Source organism: Perca fluviatilis, chromosome 21 (genome assembly GCF_010015445.1).
Source record: "Perca fluviatilis chromosome 21, GENO_Pfluv_1.0, whole genome shotgun sequence".
Taxonomy (NCBI): domain Eukaryota; kingdom Metazoa; phylum Chordata; class Actinopteri; order Perciformes; family Percidae; genus Perca; species Perca fluviatilis.
The window spans coordinates 14,419,399-14,441,439 of NC_053132.1; the positions used below are offsets into that span (position 1 = coordinate 14,419,399).

At 39.6% G+C, this 22,041-nt stretch overlaps 1 protein-coding gene across 1 annotated transcript in view; it reads left to right on the plus strand.

The window, feature by feature from the left end:
• The window catches only part of cpn1 (carboxypeptidase N, polypeptide 1), a 17,258-nt gene extending 1,265 nt beyond the window's left edge, over positions 1 to 15,993 (plus strand). Inside the window, exons 2-9 of the mRNA XM_039789294.1 lie at positions 1,983 to 2,179; positions 3,832 to 3,987; positions 8,375 to 8,551; positions 8,777 to 8,888; positions 13,172 to 13,311; positions 14,028 to 14,127; positions 15,248 to 15,366; positions 15,611 to 15,993. Of these exons, the coding sequence (XP_039645228.1) occupies positions 1,983 to 2,179; positions 3,832 to 3,987; positions 8,375 to 8,551; positions 8,777 to 8,888; positions 13,172 to 13,311; positions 14,028 to 14,127; positions 15,248 to 15,366; positions 15,611 to 15,721 (1,112 nt within the window). The 3' untranslated portion in view covers positions 15,722 to 15,993. The remainder of the gene's footprint in view (positions 1 to 1,982; positions 2,180 to 3,831; positions 3,988 to 8,374; positions 8,552 to 8,776; positions 8,889 to 13,171; positions 13,312 to 14,027; positions 14,128 to 15,247; positions 15,367 to 15,610) is intronic.
• The last annotated feature ends 6,048 nt before the right edge of the window (positions 15,994 to 22,041 follow it).

A 22,041-nucleotide genomic window follows, 5' to 3' on the forward strand; every position in this document is an offset into this window, starting at 1 on the left:
GTTCGCTTTGAGTCAACAAGCCCTAAACCCGCTCTTGCAAAGCTTTGCTTGTTTCCCCTCCTCTCCTACCCACGGAATCAGCTCTCCAGGTGTTTATTTTGCATATCGGTTACAAATTGAAAACCATAACCTCATCATTGCTAATGTTTGTATTGAAAACAGGCCAAAGGGTCACACTCATGTAAGTGATTTTGAATATTTTTTCCATTCTTGCATTTTGAATGGCAGTTCTTTGAAGAAAAAAAAGCTTGACAACTGCAGGGAATGCTTTTTTGGCTGCGGCTGAGCTTGCATTTTTTTCTGCATTTGCACACGTAGGGGCTTCCTTCAGTAGAATGGAAGGATGTGCGCCTGTTCTGTTGCAAGATGACCGAGGGTGAAAAACAGGAACTGTGCACTTCATGGAGGGGAGTGACCCAAGGTCTTGTCTGGGTCAACCCCCTTGCACCCTTTAGGAAGTTCATGTCTTTGACATGCTGCTGGGTGTGTGTGTGTGTGTGTGTGTGTGTGTGTGTGTGTGTGTGTGTGTGTGTGTGTGTGTGTGTGTGTGTGTGTTTTTTTTTTAAAGCTGCACACTAGAGCCAACACTGTTTTCTGAACCTGAGGCCAGTTGGCCCCGCGTTAAAGAAAAGGAGGTGAATTACAGCGCCCAAGCTGCCATTTGGGTGCCTGAAGCAATTAGTGAAGGGTGTTCATACATATGGAAGTATCTGCTCACCCCCACAATACCTTACCCCCCAAAAACCTACACTTATTTCTTCTCATGAACAACTGAAGTGCAAACAAATAAAGTAATGCAGTGATACAGTATGTACAATGCTTTTAGTGTAAAATCATATAGGCACATAGCATTATTTTAGTGTTCAGCAGCAGCTCTGTCTAGCTGCAGTGTTTGGTGGCCCTTGGTTCTATCAACGCTGCAGCAATGATTAATGAAGGGACCCCTGAGAGGAGGGAACCCTACACAGAGAGGGAGACTGTTTGGATAGGTGGCTCACCCAATCAGAGGCAGATACCCACAGGAATGCCAGATGATCTTGTCCATGTAATCCAATTAGCTGTAATCAGAATCGCTCCCCAGAGCTCACCTTTGTCAGAATCTTGAGATCTACCTTATCAGGAAAATAAGAATTAAAGACATTAAGGTTAGTAATTAGTTTAAAGTGAGACTTTGTGCGTTTTGAAAGAAAAACATAGCACTTCTCTTTCAAATAAAAAGTTGAATCCATAAGCAATAAAACCCAGCACCATTGCTCAGTTTAATACATTAAGAGTTTTGTCACTGCAATCTTATTTGGTTTCGTATGATCAGTAGCTCATGGTGGCTAATGTTAGCAAATTCAAAGCCTGTTTACAGGTCTTCAGGAGTAATACTGCATATGTGATAACACGTGTATAAAGCCTGTTGTGGCTCCAGAGAAGTCTGATAAATTGTCGGTTCAGGCTGAAGACTACAAGTTTAAAAATGAAAAAAATCTGAAAGTGTAGAGATAAAAAGAAGTGAGGTTACTGAACCTGGCTCCTCATCTCTGCTTGAGGTTAGCAGCTCGAGGCTACAGTACAACTAGCATAACAAACCTGAATCTTCAACAGAACTGGAGGTTGATTTGCATTGCTGGTAACATAGGCACCAGATTTTGACAAGAAATAATAAGAAAGACGGAAATTGAATCTGCCATTATCCCATAAATGCCATTTATGGCTAGAGTGGCTGCTGCTGCTGACCAAAAGTTACAGTTTAAATCCTGTAACACATAGAAACTCAAGTTACTATCTTAAAGACAAAATAAACAACCTCAATTTAAAACATGAAAAATACAGCCTAGCCTATTGAGTCTACTGTATTTTCATGTAGTGAGCGTGCTCATATGTGTGTATGTATGCGTGTGCATGCTCAGGCAGTCATTTTAAATGTCACGCTTGGCAGCTCTGTGTGGCTTTTTGACCTCATGCCCCCCTCCATCTCTCCACTTCCTCCCCAGTGGAGCCGGAGTTCAAGTACGTGGGCAACATGCATGGCAACGAAGTGCTCGGCCGTGAACTGCTCATTAAGTTCTCCCAGTTTCTGTGCGAGGAGTATCGGGCCGGAAACCAGCGGATCATGAGGCTGATCCATGACACGCGCATCCACATCCTGCCCTCCATGAACCCCGATGGCTACGAGGTGGCAGCCAGACAGGTAAAGTACACCCTGACATACCTGTGAGCCCCAGGCTTCCACGTGCCAAAAGAAAACCAGGGAAAATCGCCAACTGGGATGCCTCTGGCTGTTTTTCTTCAGCAATCATTTGCCACTTGTAGAGAGAAAGTTTCCACATTTTTGCTTGATTGTGTTCCTGCCAGTGGAAATGTTGGAAATGTTAAGGTCCCTCAGGAAAACTAAACACCTGCAAGTTAAATCAAAGCATAACACACATCTGACTCCATCAGATATCATACAAGATATGTGCGTGTGTGTTTATATATATTGAAGACAAGCAACAAAGAGCCAAAAACAGTTTTTATTTAATTAAATATTCCACTGTTTGCTAATGTCTGTAATAATCCCATCTATCAGCCCACTGAGAGAGCCCCTAGCTTTCTACAATAAGGGTAATTATATGGCCCGTGAAACAACAGACACACACGCAACCCCCTTTAACACAAACACACACACGCACAATCTCTTTGAGACTAATTATATGTCCCGAGGAAGCCAGTTGCACATGACGGTTCCTCTCTTTGCCACTCAGACGACACACACAAACAAAGAACTATAATTTGTTGCATCAACAGATGTTTGGATGCAGCAGCATCTGGACAACAATGGGAAGGCTGCTTCATTTCCCAGAATCCTAGATGGTATAGCGTTGATTTGGGGTACTGATTGAGCAACAAAAATATCTGTATATGCCCAAGGCGTCAACAAATTTAACATTTAATTATTTCCATATAGAGTCTAGTCTGTTCTTTCAGTTGTCTGACAACAGGTCAGAAAGTCTGCACGGAAACAACAAGAGCCACCTTATTTTGTAACAAATCATTTTTAGGAATTGCTCCAGATATATAAAAAAAGAGTATCATTGCTGAAAAATTTATTTTAAAAGTCACACTCAGTGATTAAATGTTTCCTTTGGAGTCAAATAGAGAAAGAGGTCTCTGAGCCCTGAATATAATAAAACAAGAGTCAACGCTAGCGGCGCTGTGAGGCTGTACACTAAATGCTAAAGTCAGCATGTTAACATGCTCACAATGACAATACCTACACGTTCATGTTTAGCTGGTATAATGTTTGCCATGTTCAACATCTTAGAGTAGTTAGCACTCTAACATTTGCTAATTAGCGCTAAACAAAAAGTACATTTGTGGCTGATGGAATGCCATTCGTTTTTCCAGTATTTGCTCATGAAATAAAGTATTAAACAAGTTAAGACTTTGACCTGATGATGCCCACTAAAAGTTAGTAGTTATTAGTTACATCAATGTCTGTATCAAATTTCATGGCAATCCATCCAATAGTTGTTGAGACTCAAAGCACAAATGCCAACCTCCGAGTATAATGAAGAGTCTTCATATTATAGGCTTTTTATGGGAAGGGTTTGAGTTTAGATTCCTAAGAAAACTAGTAAATTATTGTAAATTAAATGTTATATACAAAAAAAAGTTGCAGTTTGTGGAATATGCAAACCAGTTTTCCTTTTGCTGCTTCCACACAATATTAATTCATAGCTTGAAAAACTATATCTTAAAACCGAAGAGGCCAAAACATCATAATGCAATCAATACTGGGGAAAAAAAGAAACAGTATAGCTGCTGTTTGATAAACTTGATATTCTGTCTGTGGGTCAACAGGGTCCAGAGTTCAACGGCTACCTGGTGGGTCGAGGGAATGCTAGAGATTTTGATCTGAACCGGAACTTTCCAGACCTGAACGCACTCATGTACTACTACGAGAAGACCAACGGTCGAAACCACCACCTGCCCCTGCCGGACAACTGGGAGCAACAGGTCAGTGCTGCTGGATAAACACACAGGAAACACTCATTTATCTATGTCCGTGTGTCTGTGTGCGCAAATACATGTATGTGCTTGTGTGGGAGAGAGAGAGGAAGATGAATGAGTACATTTCTCATGCTTGTGTGAGTGTGTGTTCAGTGTCTGAGTATGGAGCTGAATAATGAGCAGCTGTAACATTGCTCAGTTATCTTGGCTTTAACTTTGTTGACATAAATGGATTCATGAGATTTGTACTGAATCAGACTCCACTGCCAGTTGAGCTTCTACAAAAAAATAAAAAAAACAGTCCATAAGCTCAAACAGTAAGTGAATCCCTTAGTAGGCTGTCTGTTTCATGTTGTGTATGTTTGTGTGTGCCTGTACAGTCTGACCCGTTTCGATGGGCGTGTTTGCTTAATTTACTGTCAAACCTATACCTCCTCATATAAACTGTGCTGTTCTTCCTCTGGGTCAGAAAGAGGCCGCTTTCTTTTGTCTTTGCAACATGAAACAGGCGGCAAAATGTTACTAGTTCCAACTCAGATGACAAAGTGGAACAAAAGCATGACTGAAAATATCCTTTTAGATCCAAGCTTACAACCTTTAAAAACAATGTGAGTTTGAATATTTTTTTTATCTGTTTGCTGTGAGTTTTTGTGGATTGCTTTGGAGCATAGGAGATGAATTCAAAGCTCAAAATAAGCTTTGAAATGTATAAAGGATGTTAGTGGAAGACCATAGAATAAAGTTGACATACAGAAGTCCTCTAAAGCTCTTTCACTCATGAAATAATGACAACCTAACAAGATATATGTACAGTATACCAAGACCTTCTGCTTCAGCTAAACATTTTTGTCATTTCGTCACCACCATGCGAATTTGAACTGGCCCACTCTGCGGTATGAGAGTGTAACTGTTATCTGCTACCTTGAGATAGTGAGCAACTCTCAACAATCATGTAATTCTACTCAAAATCATCATTGCCGAGTCTGTCTTTAAATAATAAAAACCTTTACCTGTGTGCTCTTTTCCAGTGGGCAGTGAAAAACTGATAAAACCCTGGTAGATATTTTTTTTTTAACATTTGTAACTTGGCAGAAACACGCTAAGCTCTCTGAAAAGTCAGGTACTATACATGCTACTACATGTCCTCCCCATTTTATAAAAAAAAAAAGCCCTACACTGTGAATAACACTGGGGGGAGAAACTGTGTCATTGATTAAAAAAAAATATTCTGATGAACTGCTGTGGTAGAGACACAGTTCTGTTCTGGGTGACTCTACTGTATTTCACTGTGCAATTATTATTTCATATCACTGCAGCATAAAATGTTGAAAAAAGGGAAAGCTGAGAATGTGTGCTGTCAAACTATTGCGATTAGTCGGCTGAAAAGTACATTTTAAGGATCAAGGTCAGATCCTTGGAGGTGTCTCGTCTGCAGTCGTCTTATCTCCAACAGACTCTTAAAGGGCTACTGTTTCCCTTTAAAGTGATGGTTCGGAGTAATTTCACCCTAGGCTGCTTTGCACCTTGACCTCGAGCCAAACAACCCCCCATAAGCTTTTTTCCCTTGTTATAACATTGGTCGAGTTAGCGTTATCAGCTGGTTAGCTTAGTGCAGGCGCTAATGGATCCACGTTTGTATCTTGTAAAGTACCCCACTAATAATGCCCGGAATGATACCAAACGTCTACAGTAGTACAAATAGTTTCTGTACTTATAAAACGAGGCATTAGAAAGTTTGTAACTGCACCAGAAGTATATTTAAATAACACTTGCCTGATGGATACTCCTCTTGGCTGCTACTGCACAAGATCACACATAGAGCACAACATCTATTGCCGGAAAAGACTACTGGAGAAGAAGATCCAAGAAGCGAGTGAACAGCAGAAGCAGCTACTGCAGCGTGAGGCAATAGGACAAGATGCCACACAGTTGTATATATCCCAGCTGCGGTTTAAAAGCAATAGATGTTGTGCTCTGTGCAGGATCTCGCGCGATAGCACGGTAGCAGCCAAGAGGAGTATCTGAAACCGTGTTTGTTTCCATTGGATTATAACGCTGTTGACAAGATTAACCATATTTGAGTGTGGTATTATTTTAGGTGATAATTATTAGGGATAGACCGATTATCGCCGCTGGCCGATTATTGGCCCATTTTTTGGCAGTTTGCTTTGTTTTCACTCATCACTGAGTCTGACTTAATGTCCCACAACACAATCTGAACACAATCTGATCTTCTACTGTGTATTATGTTGAAAGTTTCTAATTTATTAAATAATTGCTTAAAGCATTTAAACAAAGTTTTGTGTTGGAGTTTGAAACATTCCAAAATCCCAATTTTGACTTACATTTTTCATTTCCACTGTAAATGCATATTGGATCTAAATATCATTTATCGGTTTCATTAACTAGTAATAATCTGTATCGTATCGGGCTTGAAAAAACAGTATTGGTTGATCCAAATAATTATAAACGACAATGTTATTGCATTCTCCTCCCCTTTGTTTTATTACATATGAATAAAAGTGGTTTTGTTCCCAAGCAAAGGACAGCCATTGATTTTTTTTTCTTCCTATTTACTAGTTCCCGGGCTGCAAATGTGTTGAGAAAACTAAAACGCTGGTCCTCCCAGTCGCGAGCTGGCTGTCTACCCACATGACGGCCTCCTGAAAGGCAAACACAAAAGAGTAACTGTGCCACTGTTACAGATACTTCATTCATGCTGGTCGGGATTACATCCTCACAGGCTGCATGAAGCCACAAGCCCCCTCACCTGCAGGTTCAGCAGTGCTACATTTTAATTAGCCAACTGATGATGTTTCATTCAGAGGAATACATTTAATAAAAAAAGAAAAGAAAAAAATAGTTTCACCAATAATGCAAATTTAGACAGGGAAAAGGTGAAAAAATAAAATTGTATGGCCCAGCAGAGTAATCTTGAATCAGCAATAACTCAGGGACTACCAGGTGACATATGGCACTATTTTGGTTCTTGTATTAAAAATAGAAATGCTGACAACTGATTTGATTGGCCTGCAGAGGACACCCCCCATACAGTGTGAAATCTAACCTTGTCTGTCGATGAACCACTGAGTGATCCAGAATGTGTGGATTTGTGAGGATTTGTATTTAAGATGCCATTGTATTCTGTTCAGTTATTTGATCTTTGTAACACTAAGATATTATCTGTGTGTGTGTGTGTGTGTGTGTGTGTGTGTGTATGTGTGTGTGTGTGTGTGTGTGTGTGTGTGTGTGTGTGTGTGTGTGTGTGTGTGTGTGTGTGCTCCTTACAAGTAACCCTACACTATGGTGACAGCTCTGACCTCCAGCATGCACAAGGGTATATAAAGATCCACAAACATTAAACACCTGCCAGTCCTCAAAACAGAAGTCCCACCTCAAGGCCAGTCGTCGCTGATCGGCCTGACTATTTTTCAGCTGAACCAGACTGTGTTTATTGTCCCACATACCTTACTCAAGGAGAGGCGTTACTTCTTGTTCCCATGCATGATATATGGCTCGGAGCATGTTAGAATAGTTAGATGTGGAATTTAAAGGTTTAAGATGTTTGTAGCATTTCACAGGAGACACCACAATTTACCCTATTACAAGAGATTGCATATTGTAAATTTGCTGTAGTAGTAACATTTGTGTTTCTATCCTTGCAGCTTTGTTTCATGCATTATCTTGTAAAACTAATCTTTCTCCCTTAACTCTAGACTCAAAAACAGAAAAGGAGGGCATTTTAACAAACACAAACCATACCTGATTCATTTTCTAGATCAAATGACATACACTGAATCGTTGGAGGATGAGGGAGAAAGCGCACTGCAAGTAAAGTTCAAGAATCACTTTATGGGCTTGAGAAAGGCAGAGGATACCTTGAAGAATGAAACAATGGTTTCCTAAATATTAACCTGGTTGCTTGAAAATGAAAAGGGGAAGGAAAAATCACAGAGAACATATTTGCATATGGTAAATCAAAAAAAGCAGAGAAAACAAGGATTAGTCCCGAACCAGTCAAGCTGAGAAGCCCATGGTTCTGGGTGAAAAGAAAACCAGATATTTTCAGTCCACTTATGTTGTTTATGAAAAGCCTGGGATGAAGTGAAGGTTATGTGTAATAATATCAGTAACAAGACAATATACAGTAGGGCTGACAGGCACTACAAGGCCATTGGCAGTTTAATTTAAGGGTTGGGGAAGAATGTATGGACTAAATTTGGACCATATTTTACAAAAATAAGAGTTGAACGTTTTTATGTAAAGACTGTACTACAATGACATTCAATATGGCTTTGTATGTGTGTATATCATTTTATAAAAAGGTCCATATGTCATGTACATTGTCCTGCAAGTACATCAGCCCTAAAAGTTATATCTATATCCTCCACAGGTTGAACCAGAGACTTTGGCGGTCATAAAATGGATGCAAAACTACAATTTTGTCCTGTCAGCCAACCTCCATGGAGGAGCCGTGGTAGCCAATTACCCCTTCGACAAGTCGAGAGACCCTCGCATTAGAGGGAGGACCACGTACGCGGCCACTCCAGATGACAAAATCTTCAGAAAGGTGTGCTGCAGATTAGATATTCTTTCCAGATGTCACACACATCTGATCTAATAATCTCATCACTGTGTGTGTGTGTGTGTGTGTGTGTGTGTGTGTGTGTGTGTGTGTGTGTGTGTGTGTGTGTGTGTGTGTGTGTGTGTGTGTGTGTGTGTGTGTGTGTGTGTGTGTGTGTGTGTGAAATCATGCGAATGATTGGCCGCATGTGTTATTTGTGTTTGGTGACAGTTGGCGAGGACCTATTCGTACGCTCACAGCTGGATGCACAAGGGTTGGAACTGTGGGGACTTCTTCGATGAGGGAATCACCAATGGGGCCAGTTGGTACTCTCTGTCTAAAGGTAAGCAAAACCTCTGGCTCGTGAAGAGAAAGTAACAAATAAAACAGACTTTTTTAAAACACTAGAAACTCCACTGGAATCATGAAAAGCATCCCATTATCATCTTTAAAAATACCCTCCCTGATTTTATTAGTGTCCATAAGTGCACAGCCACAACAGATGAAGGCAGGCCAAGACTACCCATCTGGATAGGATAAGCTGATTATTATTATTATTTTTTATTTTTACCAACACCAGAGAGCACAATACTGACTCACCACCTCCACGTACAAAAACAGATTGTTCCAAGGTGTTGGAGAGTGTCCATTATCATGGCATTAAGAAAGACAAGGCCACCTGCATGAATGATGGCAGGCGCTGGCATAGACTTCCGCATGAATGACATGCCTTGAGTGGCGCGCAAGGCCGGCTTTCTCTGTGTCGTCATGGACTCTTTCCAAGGCCTCTGTGCTCTGCTCTTGCCTTTAACCTCTTCACCTTCTCTACACCAACAGCTGCACTTCCACTGACCCCTCAGTTTAGCTGCTTAAGTTTGTAAATGACACATGCCAACAAAAACCTTAGGGAAAAGTACTAGCAGGGGATGGGAGGGTAGTCTCCTGACGGGAGGGTAGTCTAAATTTTTTGAACGTGCACCCAAGATGTATTTATATTTTATTTCATTATTTAGTTCATTTTTTCACTGACAGCGGTAAGAACTGTTTAGTTAGTAGCTCCTGGTTCAAGCAGTGGCTGGGATGTTTGGGACACACTTTGCCACAGTGGTGAACCCTGGTCCACAAATTGACAAATGTATCCATTTCATACTGAACACTACAATACAATACCTAACATTAATTCAAACGTGGAAGAGAATTAGAACACAAATAGAACAAAGCCAGGTCAACCTAAAATCAGACTTACAGATCTATAGGTTACTTGTCAGTAAGGGTGGCCTAAAACTAAAGTCAGATCCCTACCTAGTGGCCAAAATTGAAATTTATCATCATCATCATGGCTAACACATAGCTTATTAATTACAAAGACCACAGCTTAACAGTCATATGCACAAACAGTTACAGCTGTTAACAGAATTGTACGACCCACTAATATCTGTTAAAATACTATAATTTTACTTTACATTTCATTTTTCAGCTGAGGCTTTTTACGAAGCCACTTACAATAAGTGCATTCAACCATGAAGATGCCAACCAAAAATTGCAAGAATCTCTTTAACTCTTTAACTTCTTCTAACTGTTCTTGTTTCCCGAAAAACACCACAGTTTTGATAAACCGCAATCACAGCAGTTATGTTACAGCTTGTAGGTGCAGGGACTGCCCGTAATAGCCACGGAAAGGGACTGTAACATTAGCTGCCAGCTTGAAAATGCTTTTCATAGCTCTTGCTAGTTTGCACTAATCCTGGCAAAGTGGGTTATTGTTGGCCTAACCTGAAGTTTTTCCTGAAAAGGCGATCTTGCTTACACACTAAAAATGAATGCTTAGACAAAAGCATCAAAACTTACAAACACGTTTTCTGCTTTTCACTTTGTTTGCAATCCTGAAACACACTTCTTACAAAACACTTCGCACTGTTTTTTACATTATAAACTTTGTTCAAGAATGAAAACTCTTGCAATCATAGGGAAAACACTATCTGAAATTGGCAACACCCCCACACACATGATCACCTTGTGTGCCGCCATTAGTCTGCAAGGAGTTCTCCATCACCATGCCACTCTAGGTCCCTACAATACTGCACATATAATCACATTTCTGAATGCATAACATAATGTACATCTACATAATGTAGATGTACAAGATGGACCACAGCAGCCGCGGATTGTTGTCATCTGGGATAGTGTTAGTTTTCAACAGGCTGTTCTGGTTCACCAACCACAATGCTTTACAGTATACTTGGCCCCTTAATCCCCATTTCTCAATCCGATTAAGGATTTTTTTTTTTTCGTGTGGCTGGGTTGGTTTCAGTGGTAGAGCAGGCTCACATATACTGAGAGGTGTATGCCTCGACGCAGAGGTCCAGGGTTTAAATCCGACCTGTGACAATTTCCTGCATGTCTTCCCCCCCTCTCTCCCCTTTCTCACCTAGCTGTCCTGTCAAAATTGAAAGGCAGAAAAGCCAGCTTGGCACTGGAAAGTGCACGACCACCAACCACATACCCACATGCCTCTTCTGCAAGCAATAGAAGAGGCATGCAGAGACATTGAGGTGGGGTCAGTCCAGGGTTGGATACGGCACCCACTGTGATATTTCCCCCGTTGCCTGGCCAGGGATGATATTAATTGTGATGTGAATGTATGTTTGATTTGTTACATTTATTTGTTTTACTATATTATTGTAATGTTTGAAGCGGTATTGTAAATAAATAAATGAAATGAAAATGAAATGGGGTGATGTGGCCAGACCCTAACAGAAAGCAGGATCCATGAACCATCCACCCCATCCCCGTACCATTGCACTCTAATTTTTTCTTTGTGTTTTTTGTTGAAAAAACCTGCGATGGGGAAAAAATAAACTGTCTATATTTTTTTCTGATGCCTTTTTTATTTTTGCATTCATTGAAATGTAAGTAGATGTTCTGTACTGGAACAATCTTTCACAGTAGCATGTATACAAAGTACTAAGAGAGCAGTGTTAGAGCTGAAGATCTTTGCCCGAACCCGACGGGACCCGACGGGTTCGGTCGGGTTCGGGCTTAATTTCTATTATTTTACACGGGCTCGGGCCGGGCTCGGCGCTTCGGGCTGCATGGTATATGAGCGGTCAGTTGATGCGTTTCGATTAGCGTGAAAATGGATCCTGAGGAGGTGAAACGGAGGCTGGTCTCTGGAGGACTTAATTAATTTATATGTTGCAACTTCCAAGTGGCCTATAGCCTCCGTTAGTCATGTATAAATTACTCATTTTTTATGAAAGACAAAGGAGCTGTGCGCGTGCGGCGCAGTCTCTTTTTTCTTTCTCTCCCTTTTCCGCCGAGTGGTGCGTGTGCCCGCTCGCGGTGCAAAGCGCGTGTCTGACCATCTAATGATGCTGATAGACGGCATTTACAGTCGGGCTGTAAACGGGTTCGGGCTTTTAAAAAGCTGTCAATCAAAATGTACGGGTCGGGCTCGGGCCGAACTCTGTCGGGCTCGGGCCTTTTAGGGCCGTACTTTTAAGGCTCGATTACAGCTCTAAGCAGTGTTTTGTATAAAGTACATCAGTGTTTTGTTGCTGCTTTGAAATACTAATTCAAGTGGTGCATGTGTGTATCATTTTGTTGCCATTTTGAAAAAGGATTGTTGCATTGTGATTGCAGGGTTTCATCTGGACATCGAAGGGAGATATTTATCTCCAAGTGTTGTGTCTTATTTGTGTGAAGAGTTTTGACACAATGAGCCACATTCCGCAACACGTGTGTAAGCAATCGGCAAAAACTGTATTTACTGGCGTTGGCCACCTACAGGCCATTAGGAGTTATACGAGCTCAGGCACTGGCAGACACATTACAACCCTTGTCCTCCCACGTTTGGTTTATGAGAAATGTTTTTGCCATAGCATGCTTGGAAGATACAGCTACAAATTCATCAAACTGTCTTGCCATGTATTCAATTTCAGTTCAGTTAATCTGTAACTGCAGCAATAACAAAATTCACGTCTTTGATCTGTAAATCCTGGTCTGGACTGGTCAGGATTATTCTTTGGAATGTGAATCTGTTGAGCTTTTCGGTTGAGTCATGCAAGCTTTTGAATTGGATAAAAACGCCCAAAGTCGCATTTAGCAGGAACATGTTATGTTTATTTTACCAACTCCTTTTGCTCCAAGTCTTATGTCATGGTCTATGAGGTTAGATTTGAACTTTCCCTCCCAACCCTGGCCTCATATGCATTAAGCTTCTATGAAAAGTATTGCTGTATCGCAAAGTTGCAAAGCCAGAGACTTGGAAAATTCAGGTTTTGAAAAAAACACTTTTTGTAGTTGGGTGTAAAACAGTCTGTCTAAAAGATGTTAAAAGTCTGTCAAAACAACAAAAACAGTGGTTTGGAAAAATCATCTTGACCATATAATAAAATGTAAAAGCTTTGGACTCTCAATGACCCACAATATGTAACAGTGGCTTTTAGATGGTCTAAAATGATAAATCACACAATTTACTAATCTGAACAACTCCTTCAAGTGGCAAACTAAGGCTCAACGTAAAGCACTCTATAAACCACCCTGGGAACCATTGAAATAAAACAAGAGATCTTGGTGATCTTTTCTTGAACTCTAAAGTAAAGCGTCTATTTCTGTGTGTTTCAGGCATGCAGGACTTCAACTACCTGTACACCAACTGTTTTGAGATCACCCTGGAGCTGAGCTGTGATAAGTTTCCTCCAGCATCAGCACTGCCCAGAGAATGGCTGGGCAACCGAGAAGCACTGGTTTCATACCTTGAACAGGTCAGAACACACATACAGACTCTCACAATTTGGAAAGTTACTGGTCATTTACAACTAGGTGCACACAAATACGCAGACATACAGTTACACACAAAAACCCAACTGCCAAGAGTCATGAGTCCAATACCCTGGTTTCTTGTAAATGTTGGCTGGGAATCCCTGGATAAAGTGACTTAAAATGAGCTGCATGAAATTAAGTGTAATACGAGTAAACTGACTTCCCTCCGTCAATGAAAGCACAAAGTATGAGGTACAAATAATCCTTTATTCAAGATTGTCAGAGTGCTGAGATAAAATACAGTGATGCATTGCCACTAATAGTGTTTCTTACGCCCCAAGAGAGGGCTCAGAAATGCACAACTTTTTCTGCAGCACTGATTAAACAGATCAAACTGAAATGGCCTGCAGATGCTGTTTGGTCTTGTATGACTGTATGTCTGTTGCAGACCACAGGGCCGAGGGAGGTTAATAAGGTCTAATGTTTTTGGAAGATTTGCATTGGAAATGTAGTTTATGACCTGATATGACTTGCAATCAATGCTGTAATTCATTGCAGCATTCAACAAAAAGCTATCTATGGTTACACATACCTGACTTGCCTAGATTAACGTCACATATGGCGGGTGACCAAAGCTCAAGCACAAATGGCAGGATCCATAAAAGAAAGAACTGCGAGAAATTGGTCAAATTAAATGGAAAAATAACTTGTTTTTCAGGTGCATCATGGAATAAAAGGCATGGTGTATGATGAAAACAACAACCCTGTTGGCAATGCTGAGGTCGCAGTGGCTGGCATCAACCACGATGTGACCAGTGGTGAGAAGGGGCTGGATGGGTGTCAGTTAATTGTTACACAGATGTGGTTATTTCCTGGGTTTATTTTATACTCCTTAACTGCGGGGTTTAAGAAGTATGTGTGAGTGAGAGGTGTGTGATAAATGATCTGTTAATGTCCTGGCAATCCTCACACTGGAATGGAACAAGCTGCCACCTAGTGGCCAATAGTGGAAATGCACTTTAAAAATAATTGTATGGGCACTGTATTTACATTTAGAAGAGTACTGTATTTAACGAGTAATGTATTGAAGGTAAATTCTGAGGTACGTGTAGTTTACTTGAGTATTAAAATTGTATGCTACTGGGGCGCCTGGGTAGTTCACCTGGTAGCTCACCTGGGTATGGCTCGACTGGTAGAGCGTACGCAGAGGCTCTATCCTAGACACAGTGGCCGCGGGTTTAATTCTGACCTGTGGCCCTTTGCTGCATGTCATTCCCCCTCTCTCTCTGCTTTCAAGTCTAAGCTGTCCTGTCAAATAAAGGCCTAAGATTGCCACACATTTTTTTTTTTAAAAGTTACTTTTCTTTTTCTGACAGCTATAGTTACTACTTTAGACTTTAAAAATCTGTAATGAGCACATTACATCTGATTCATTACAAAATAGTAAATTAAACCCCCAATGGTATATTAAAAAAATACCTATAATCAGTTCCACTTTGGCCGACTTTGGCATTAAAATGTTGTTTACATGTTAAAGCATCAGTAATAATTAGCAATCGTTACTATTACTCTACCAGAGGCCATTTTACATGAATAGTGAGTACATTACAGGACAATTACAGGATAATAATACATGCTAATTCTACTGTAACAGTAGCACAAATAAAAAGGTGTCTTCAAGTCAGAAAACTGAATAAAAAATGAATCAGTCAACTAACCTAACTAGTAATATCTAACTAACATTCACTAACATTAGCCACCACACGGTACTGGTCATACCAGACTGGCGATACAGAGTGGTATTGCTACCATTATTTAAGCAATGCATCTGAATACTTTTCCACCACTGTGTAGGCCTAAATTAAAATGAATAATAGTTGAAATAAACTAGTTGGATGTTTCCACCTCTCATCTTTTCCCATGTCTTCATTCCTCCAGGAGTGGATGGCGACTATTTCCGACTTCTGTTACCAGGCACCTACACTGTGACAGTATCGGCCCCAGGTTACGCCCCCTCCACCAGCACTGTCACAGTGGGACCAGCAGAGGCCATACAGGTGAGTTTCTATCTATATGGAAAGGACATGTATATTGGTGCAAAAGACAGGAATCTAACAGCTGACTCACAGTTGTACCAACCAATTTACTTTTTGTTTTTAGTGAAAAAGCCGGTAGTAAGTAGCACTTTTAGAGAACCCGACTCTGCTTGTGAATCATTTTTATGTCTGCATGTTCTTATAGGCTGGAAATGTACTCTGCCTTGAACATTCACACTTTTGTTCTCCATCTCTTCCCTTACAGCTTCACTTTTACTTGAAACCGGCACCAAAACAAAACCTGAAAGTGAAGCCCCATAACGGCAAGAAGAACCTCTCATCTCCCAAAACCCCCTTAAAACTCGGCCCTAGATGAGACATGGACAATAACACACAAACATATACACAGGTACACACATGCACACATACATTGACCATTATAAATGTATGTAATTTTACCTTTGTAGTCCTATGGTTATGTATTTCAAACCTTTGTGTTTTTGTTTGTGTTTTTTGTGTCCCTATTAAGGAATGTTGGTGTATTTATGTAACAGTGTTGATATGTATGAACACAGCTATCCTGTATTTGTAAAGGACTTTTGGATTTTGATTACAATAATTTGATGAAAATTAAAAAATAAAACAATGTTTTTGGTGTCATCATTTACCATCTCTGTATTTAGTGTTTTCTCGCTCACTATAATAACAATTATTATTATAATAATGGCAATAATAATATATCATTACTTAATCCACCCCATAACAGACATAAGGACTAAAGGACATCTGAAGATTACAAGAATAACATAAAAACTAATTAACAAAAACAGGAAGTGCAGAATATCCTTGAGAAAATCATTAATTACCACCATGTAAAGCTAACCCGGTTCAGAACCTTAGCAGCCGTAATGCACCCTGCACGCTTGCACAGATTCAGTTACAAAGTTGTAGTTTATGTTTCAACAAAAGGTGCTTTGATAAAGTCTTAACTTTGACTTTTACTGTGTTATTGTTATATGGAACTGAGTTTGAAACTTACTCACTGTATTATTCGGTGGGATGCTTCCGATCTCTTCTGGTCATCACGGCCCAGTTTTTCAAAAGTAATCCAGTGGGATTTCGGATCACGGATTGGATCAAATCTTGGAAATGGGTTTTTCAAAAGCAAAAGTAGGATTCCGAGCGCATGTAATCCAATTTTACATTTGATCTCGATCAAACCTGCCCTTTGGGTTTTTCTAAACTTTGAACTCGGTTTGGGATCTGTTTGAACCAAAAAAAACAGGATTATCCTGAACCCATCAGAAGGGTGGATTCAGTTGTGATTTTTCGAACCCAGAAGTACAAATTGAACCGGGTAAAGAACAAATCTTCCTTACCCAACTGCAGCAGAAAAAAGTGCAGATGGAGATACATCTCCTAAAGGCAGAGATGGAAAGAGCTGGTATCTGTCATGCAAATGATTTTTGACTATTGGATAGTATTGTTTTTGTTTTGTTATTTAACATTATAACAAAATGTTTTTGTTTGTTACAGTGTTTCTGTTTCTTAAAATTAAAACAAACAATGGCTATTTGTGGCCACCAGTATTTTGCCTACCTGTTGTTCTTTGCTAAGCCAGTAGGCTACACTGTTGGTTCCTGAAATTTGGTATTTGGATCATAGTGATCCAATCCAATGTTCCTTTAATTTGATCCAGATTAAATTCTTTTGAAAAACTGGGACCTGGAAATAATGTAGGGCTTTAAAAGAAGAATGTAGTTTTTCCTGCTGACCTCTCAGGCTGTGTTGTACAAACCTAGACCAGTAGATGTCACTGCTGCACAAAGAGGGACCCAAGACATGGCTGTCCCTATAACTGATCATTCCTAAAAAGTTCAATTTCAGCTCAGGAAAAACTTTTCTGATTCAGTTCAACCAGACAAAAATCTGCTTCTGAAACCTTTCTAATTTTACCAGACCCACTTTCAATTACTTGGTCTACTTAAATGCCTGTGTCTTTGTACTCGCTGCAACGTTTTAGTTGATTAACCAAAGTCGATTCAAAGTCCTTCTTTTCAGACTAAAAAAGTCTCTGGTTCCAGCTTCTTCAAAGTAAGGATTGTCGCTGTTTTACATAATTGTAAATTCAATATTATTTCAGGTTTTGGGCGGTTTGTTGGACAAAACAAGACATTTGATGATGTCACCTTGGGTTCTAGGATATTGTGAATGCCATTTTTTGTTTTATAGATGATTATTCAACAAAATACTCGTCAGATTCATTGATAATAAAAAAATAATTGTTAGTTGCAGCCCGTTTTGTTCACTGTGCTTCTTTTCAAGTCCAGCTGATTATTTACAGTCTAACATGCAGAAACGTTATATGTCTCCCTCTTACAATGATCCAGTGTAGGCTACTTTTGGACACCTCCATGATCTTAATATTTGCAGATTGTTTCATTCTACAGCTGACTTTATATTTTGAACTAACAATTTCACTGTTCTGTTGTCATTGTCTCATGTGTCACCATGGTGACAGTAACTAGGGTAAAATTAGGCTAAAATATGAAATACATTTTAAACTGTCCATGGATTATAATGGCCTTCAGAACCTACTAGTTGGTGGAGCAAACCCCTTCTACACCATGAGGCCGATAACCAATCAGTCAAGTGATATCATTCAAAATGGCTGACCAAGAAAGGGGCTTGTTCGTTATTGCAAAAAAAGAAGTAAAACGATTACCGTAATTTGATTGCACATTATGGGATTTGTCACATTGATCAATTAGCAAAGTTTTTATCCAGTGAGCATTAACACTATGGTAAATTGGACTGCATTTCAATTTAATTTTATCCAAAGGGCTGTACAATTCTGCCTCTCATTCACACAGCAGCAAGCTACTATGCAAGGTGATGGCCAACCACTGGTGTCTTGCCCAAGAACGCTTCAACATGTGGACCGGATAGACGGGGATCAAACCAACCCTGAAATCAGTGGACAACTCGCTCTACCTCCTGAGCCACAGCCGCCCACTGTCATATGACTAAACCAAAAATGCAGATTTTCACTTTCCTTTATCTGCTGAGCCGATTCCATCATCCAAGGATCTGGGAACACTAATCAGAACCCACTGTTTTCCTAGTGGTGCAGTCCTGCAACTTCTTTTAATTACGCTCATTACTAACAAGAAACATTGTTGTGTACTGCTGATCACTACACTGCTACCTTTGTTATGAGCTGGGAAGGCAGATGATACATACAGAACAAGACTAAGCTTCAGCTCCCTGGAGGTGGCAGCAAAGGACAGGATGACGTCTGTTAGAACAATGCACAATGCTAAATTGAGGAACTCTTGGTTTGGATTTATAAATGTGTTTCTGTAGTATAATCGTGTTATTTGATTTGTCAAATCCTGATGTATCCTTATGTGGAAAGTGTGCTATTTAAATACAGTTTACTTGTTTGACAGAAAATTCATGTGACCCTGTATTTTCACAGTATGGTTCCATGCCCAGAGAATAAGTAAGTCAAGTATAGTCCAAACTAAAATCGAGCTGGACTCTGTCAAACTGGACTCTGTTGAGAGTGGACTGGGACTTTTAAACAAGAGATCTCTCAACTTGTTTTCCTGTGCCATTCACAAACACCACAGAATACAACAATAGCCTCTCTCTGACGAACAGGAAAGGGAAAAAGCACACTTCACTGGGCACAATTTATGACACAAACAAACATGGAGTAACACTAATAATATAGTGTGGAATTTCTATTCTTAAGATGAAGTTTAAACACATTTTAAGCCCAAACTATTTACACAAGACAATCAACCTGCATTTTCCAGGCCAAATACAACTGATGTGCTACTGTTGCTCATTTGCTATAGATAATAATAATAATAATAATAATAATAATAATAATAATAATAATAATAATAATACATTAAATAATATAAAAACTTTATTAATTTTTTTTTTTGCCTTCTAATGTTTTGTGTCTCCCAATTTATTTGAGTGGCTATGTTAATTCTCGGCTACCAGCCATAACTAGAGTAGCATATAATAAATTCAGCAGCAGAATATTATAGATTTGTGTTTTAGAATGAATGAACTTTAAGCAGAGTAATGTCAGAGGAGCCATTGGTAATATAAAACTGAAAGAACTGTAAGAAATCTGACATTAGTCATGTAACTTCAATCACACTGTCTCAATTAAACTGAGTCATAATAATCATAAGTCATTCACTTACTGACATCATCTCAGCTATGAGTCCAGTAACTACAATAAATCAGTACAATAACTTTCATTTTCTGCCTACTCCAACACTCTGTCACAGGCTGATGTTTCTCAGAGCAAACACTACAAACGATTGTACGACAGCCAATGTATTCTCTGCCTACAGAGCATTATAGCGACGATCAACTGGCAGCAAATACTGAAAGACAACAACAGACCCACATACTGGCCCTGAATGAAAGTGGCCACTGTGAGAGAAGACAAAGCCAGCATTTCATACAGAGTCACTGATCTGGAGGGTTCTCAGCGGTAGTATGGGTGCGTACGTGTGTGTGTATGTGCACACTTAGTTGGCCATATGTGGCGTCAATGAAGCCCACCAGTGGTCCAACAGTGCCAGACATCTCCTAAACTGACTTATCGGAATTTACAGAACAAGCACTCTAAAAATGAATAATCTAGAAATGTAAGCTTAAAACAAGGTTATTTTTTGTAGGCTCGTTCAGGAAAAGTTGACATTTTGGCGATACATGGTTTTCATTGGACAGTGACAAATATTCTGTATATATATATATATATATATATATATATATATATATTTAGTCCATCATGGTTTTTTTTAATCCTCTGTGTCCTCCTTGGCTACTAGCTCCTCTTCTACTAGCAACTGCGTGGTGGAAGGCTTGTATCATGTGGACGCGCCAACAGTTTTGTTGTCATTACCTAGAATTCCTCATGGGGGCGGCAGAAACTACGCACTATGGCTTTAATTAAAAGCCTAAGCAAGGTTCGCAAAAGATGCCCTACAGTCAAGCCTACCCAAATACTCCATGCTGCAAATATGGATATGGCGAGTGGATTGTGCCACGGATAACCTACCGAAGGAGAATGTCGTATGACTCTAAAGTGTGGATAGACTACACCGTTGCCAGTGTACATTGTAGTTACGGTAAGTACGCCGCCACACCTAGGCGTCATTGGCGTAACATTATGTCTGTTTCTGTGTCGAAAGCAACAAAAAGCCAGACTCAAATTCCCTTGTGTTTACACATACTTGGCCAATAAAGCAGTTTCTGATAAAAATCCGAAATAGAAGTTCTTTATTTATTAAGTATCTTTGCAGATACCCCCAATAAAATAAATATTCCGATTTGAGTCAAAGGCACCATGATCTCACTGTGTGGGCTGGCGCTCTGTTCTTTAGCTAGTTGGCAATAACCCCAGCAAAGCTATGAAGACCAGCCAAATCACTGAATTATTTATTCTGTAATGGGTAAATGTCACTCAAGCACCGTCATATTTGTTTTAACGTTAGTAGAATACCCATAATAGTTGATTTGTTGGCATTTTTTGAGTGAATTGATGTTCATTTTAGGTAACAAGTGGACGCAACTGTCACTAAGGCTAGCTAGCTCCCGAGCTACCGTATATTATATATATTATTATATAGCCTATATATAAACTGTTATTTTTATGATTTTCATCATATATCTTCTGACTTTACCTTCGTTAAGGTCCTAAGGCGTAAGACAGTTTGTGATTGCTGTTGATTTTGTTTAAATATGCCAAATTGCTATTTTATTTATGATTGTTGTTCAGACGGCTGAGCTAAGGTAGCTAATAATCTGGCGGCATCTGTCTCATTCCGAAAAAACATTCTGAGTGTTCATTCATAATTTTAATACTTTTTTATAAACATGATATATTATTAGCCACACATTGGCCTCGGGAAAGGGGAAAGGGTAACAGGGAATGGGTGATTCGGGAGCAGACTAAAAAAATAATCAGGCTACATAAAATATATGGCAACAATGGCATAAATTATATTTTTCAACACTGAGCCTGCTACACGTGGAGAGTGACCTTATAGAAAAAGTCAAAGCGGAAGAAATTATTTATGCTTATGATGCCAAAAAGAAGTGTGCAGCTTGCTACATTAAGGCAAGACTTGGTTAGTTTTTTAAATGACAATGTATTGATATGCCAAATTTGGAAGAAGTGTTGAATTCTGACATGTTGCCATTGACTGTGTAACCTTATTCGATTAGGCTATAAAAAAGAAGAAGTGTAGCGCTGTCTCAGTTCAGAAGTTGAAATCCTTGTTTTTTTTAAGATGGCCATTAATCCATTGAAGATTGTGAAGGTTGATGGAGGTTGATGGCTTTCCATTAGCAAGTTAAACCTTTTTCTAGTCTTGTTCTGAATATTATAGTAACATGTATAGGTTAACACACACAAAAAAGTTGTACACTGACATAGCATGTGTTATAAAATTAGCTGTATTACATTTTTATGGAAAAAAAAACAACATAACTCCCTCAAACAATATCAAGAGTCTGCCTTTCATACATTCCTGAAAGTTGTAGAGTGATACCAGCAGTAATTTAGTAATTTTTTGTGTCAGATTTCGGTTATACATGACACTGTGTGGTTATGATGAAGCTAATCTGTATTTGTGTCCGTTTGTATATTAGAGCATG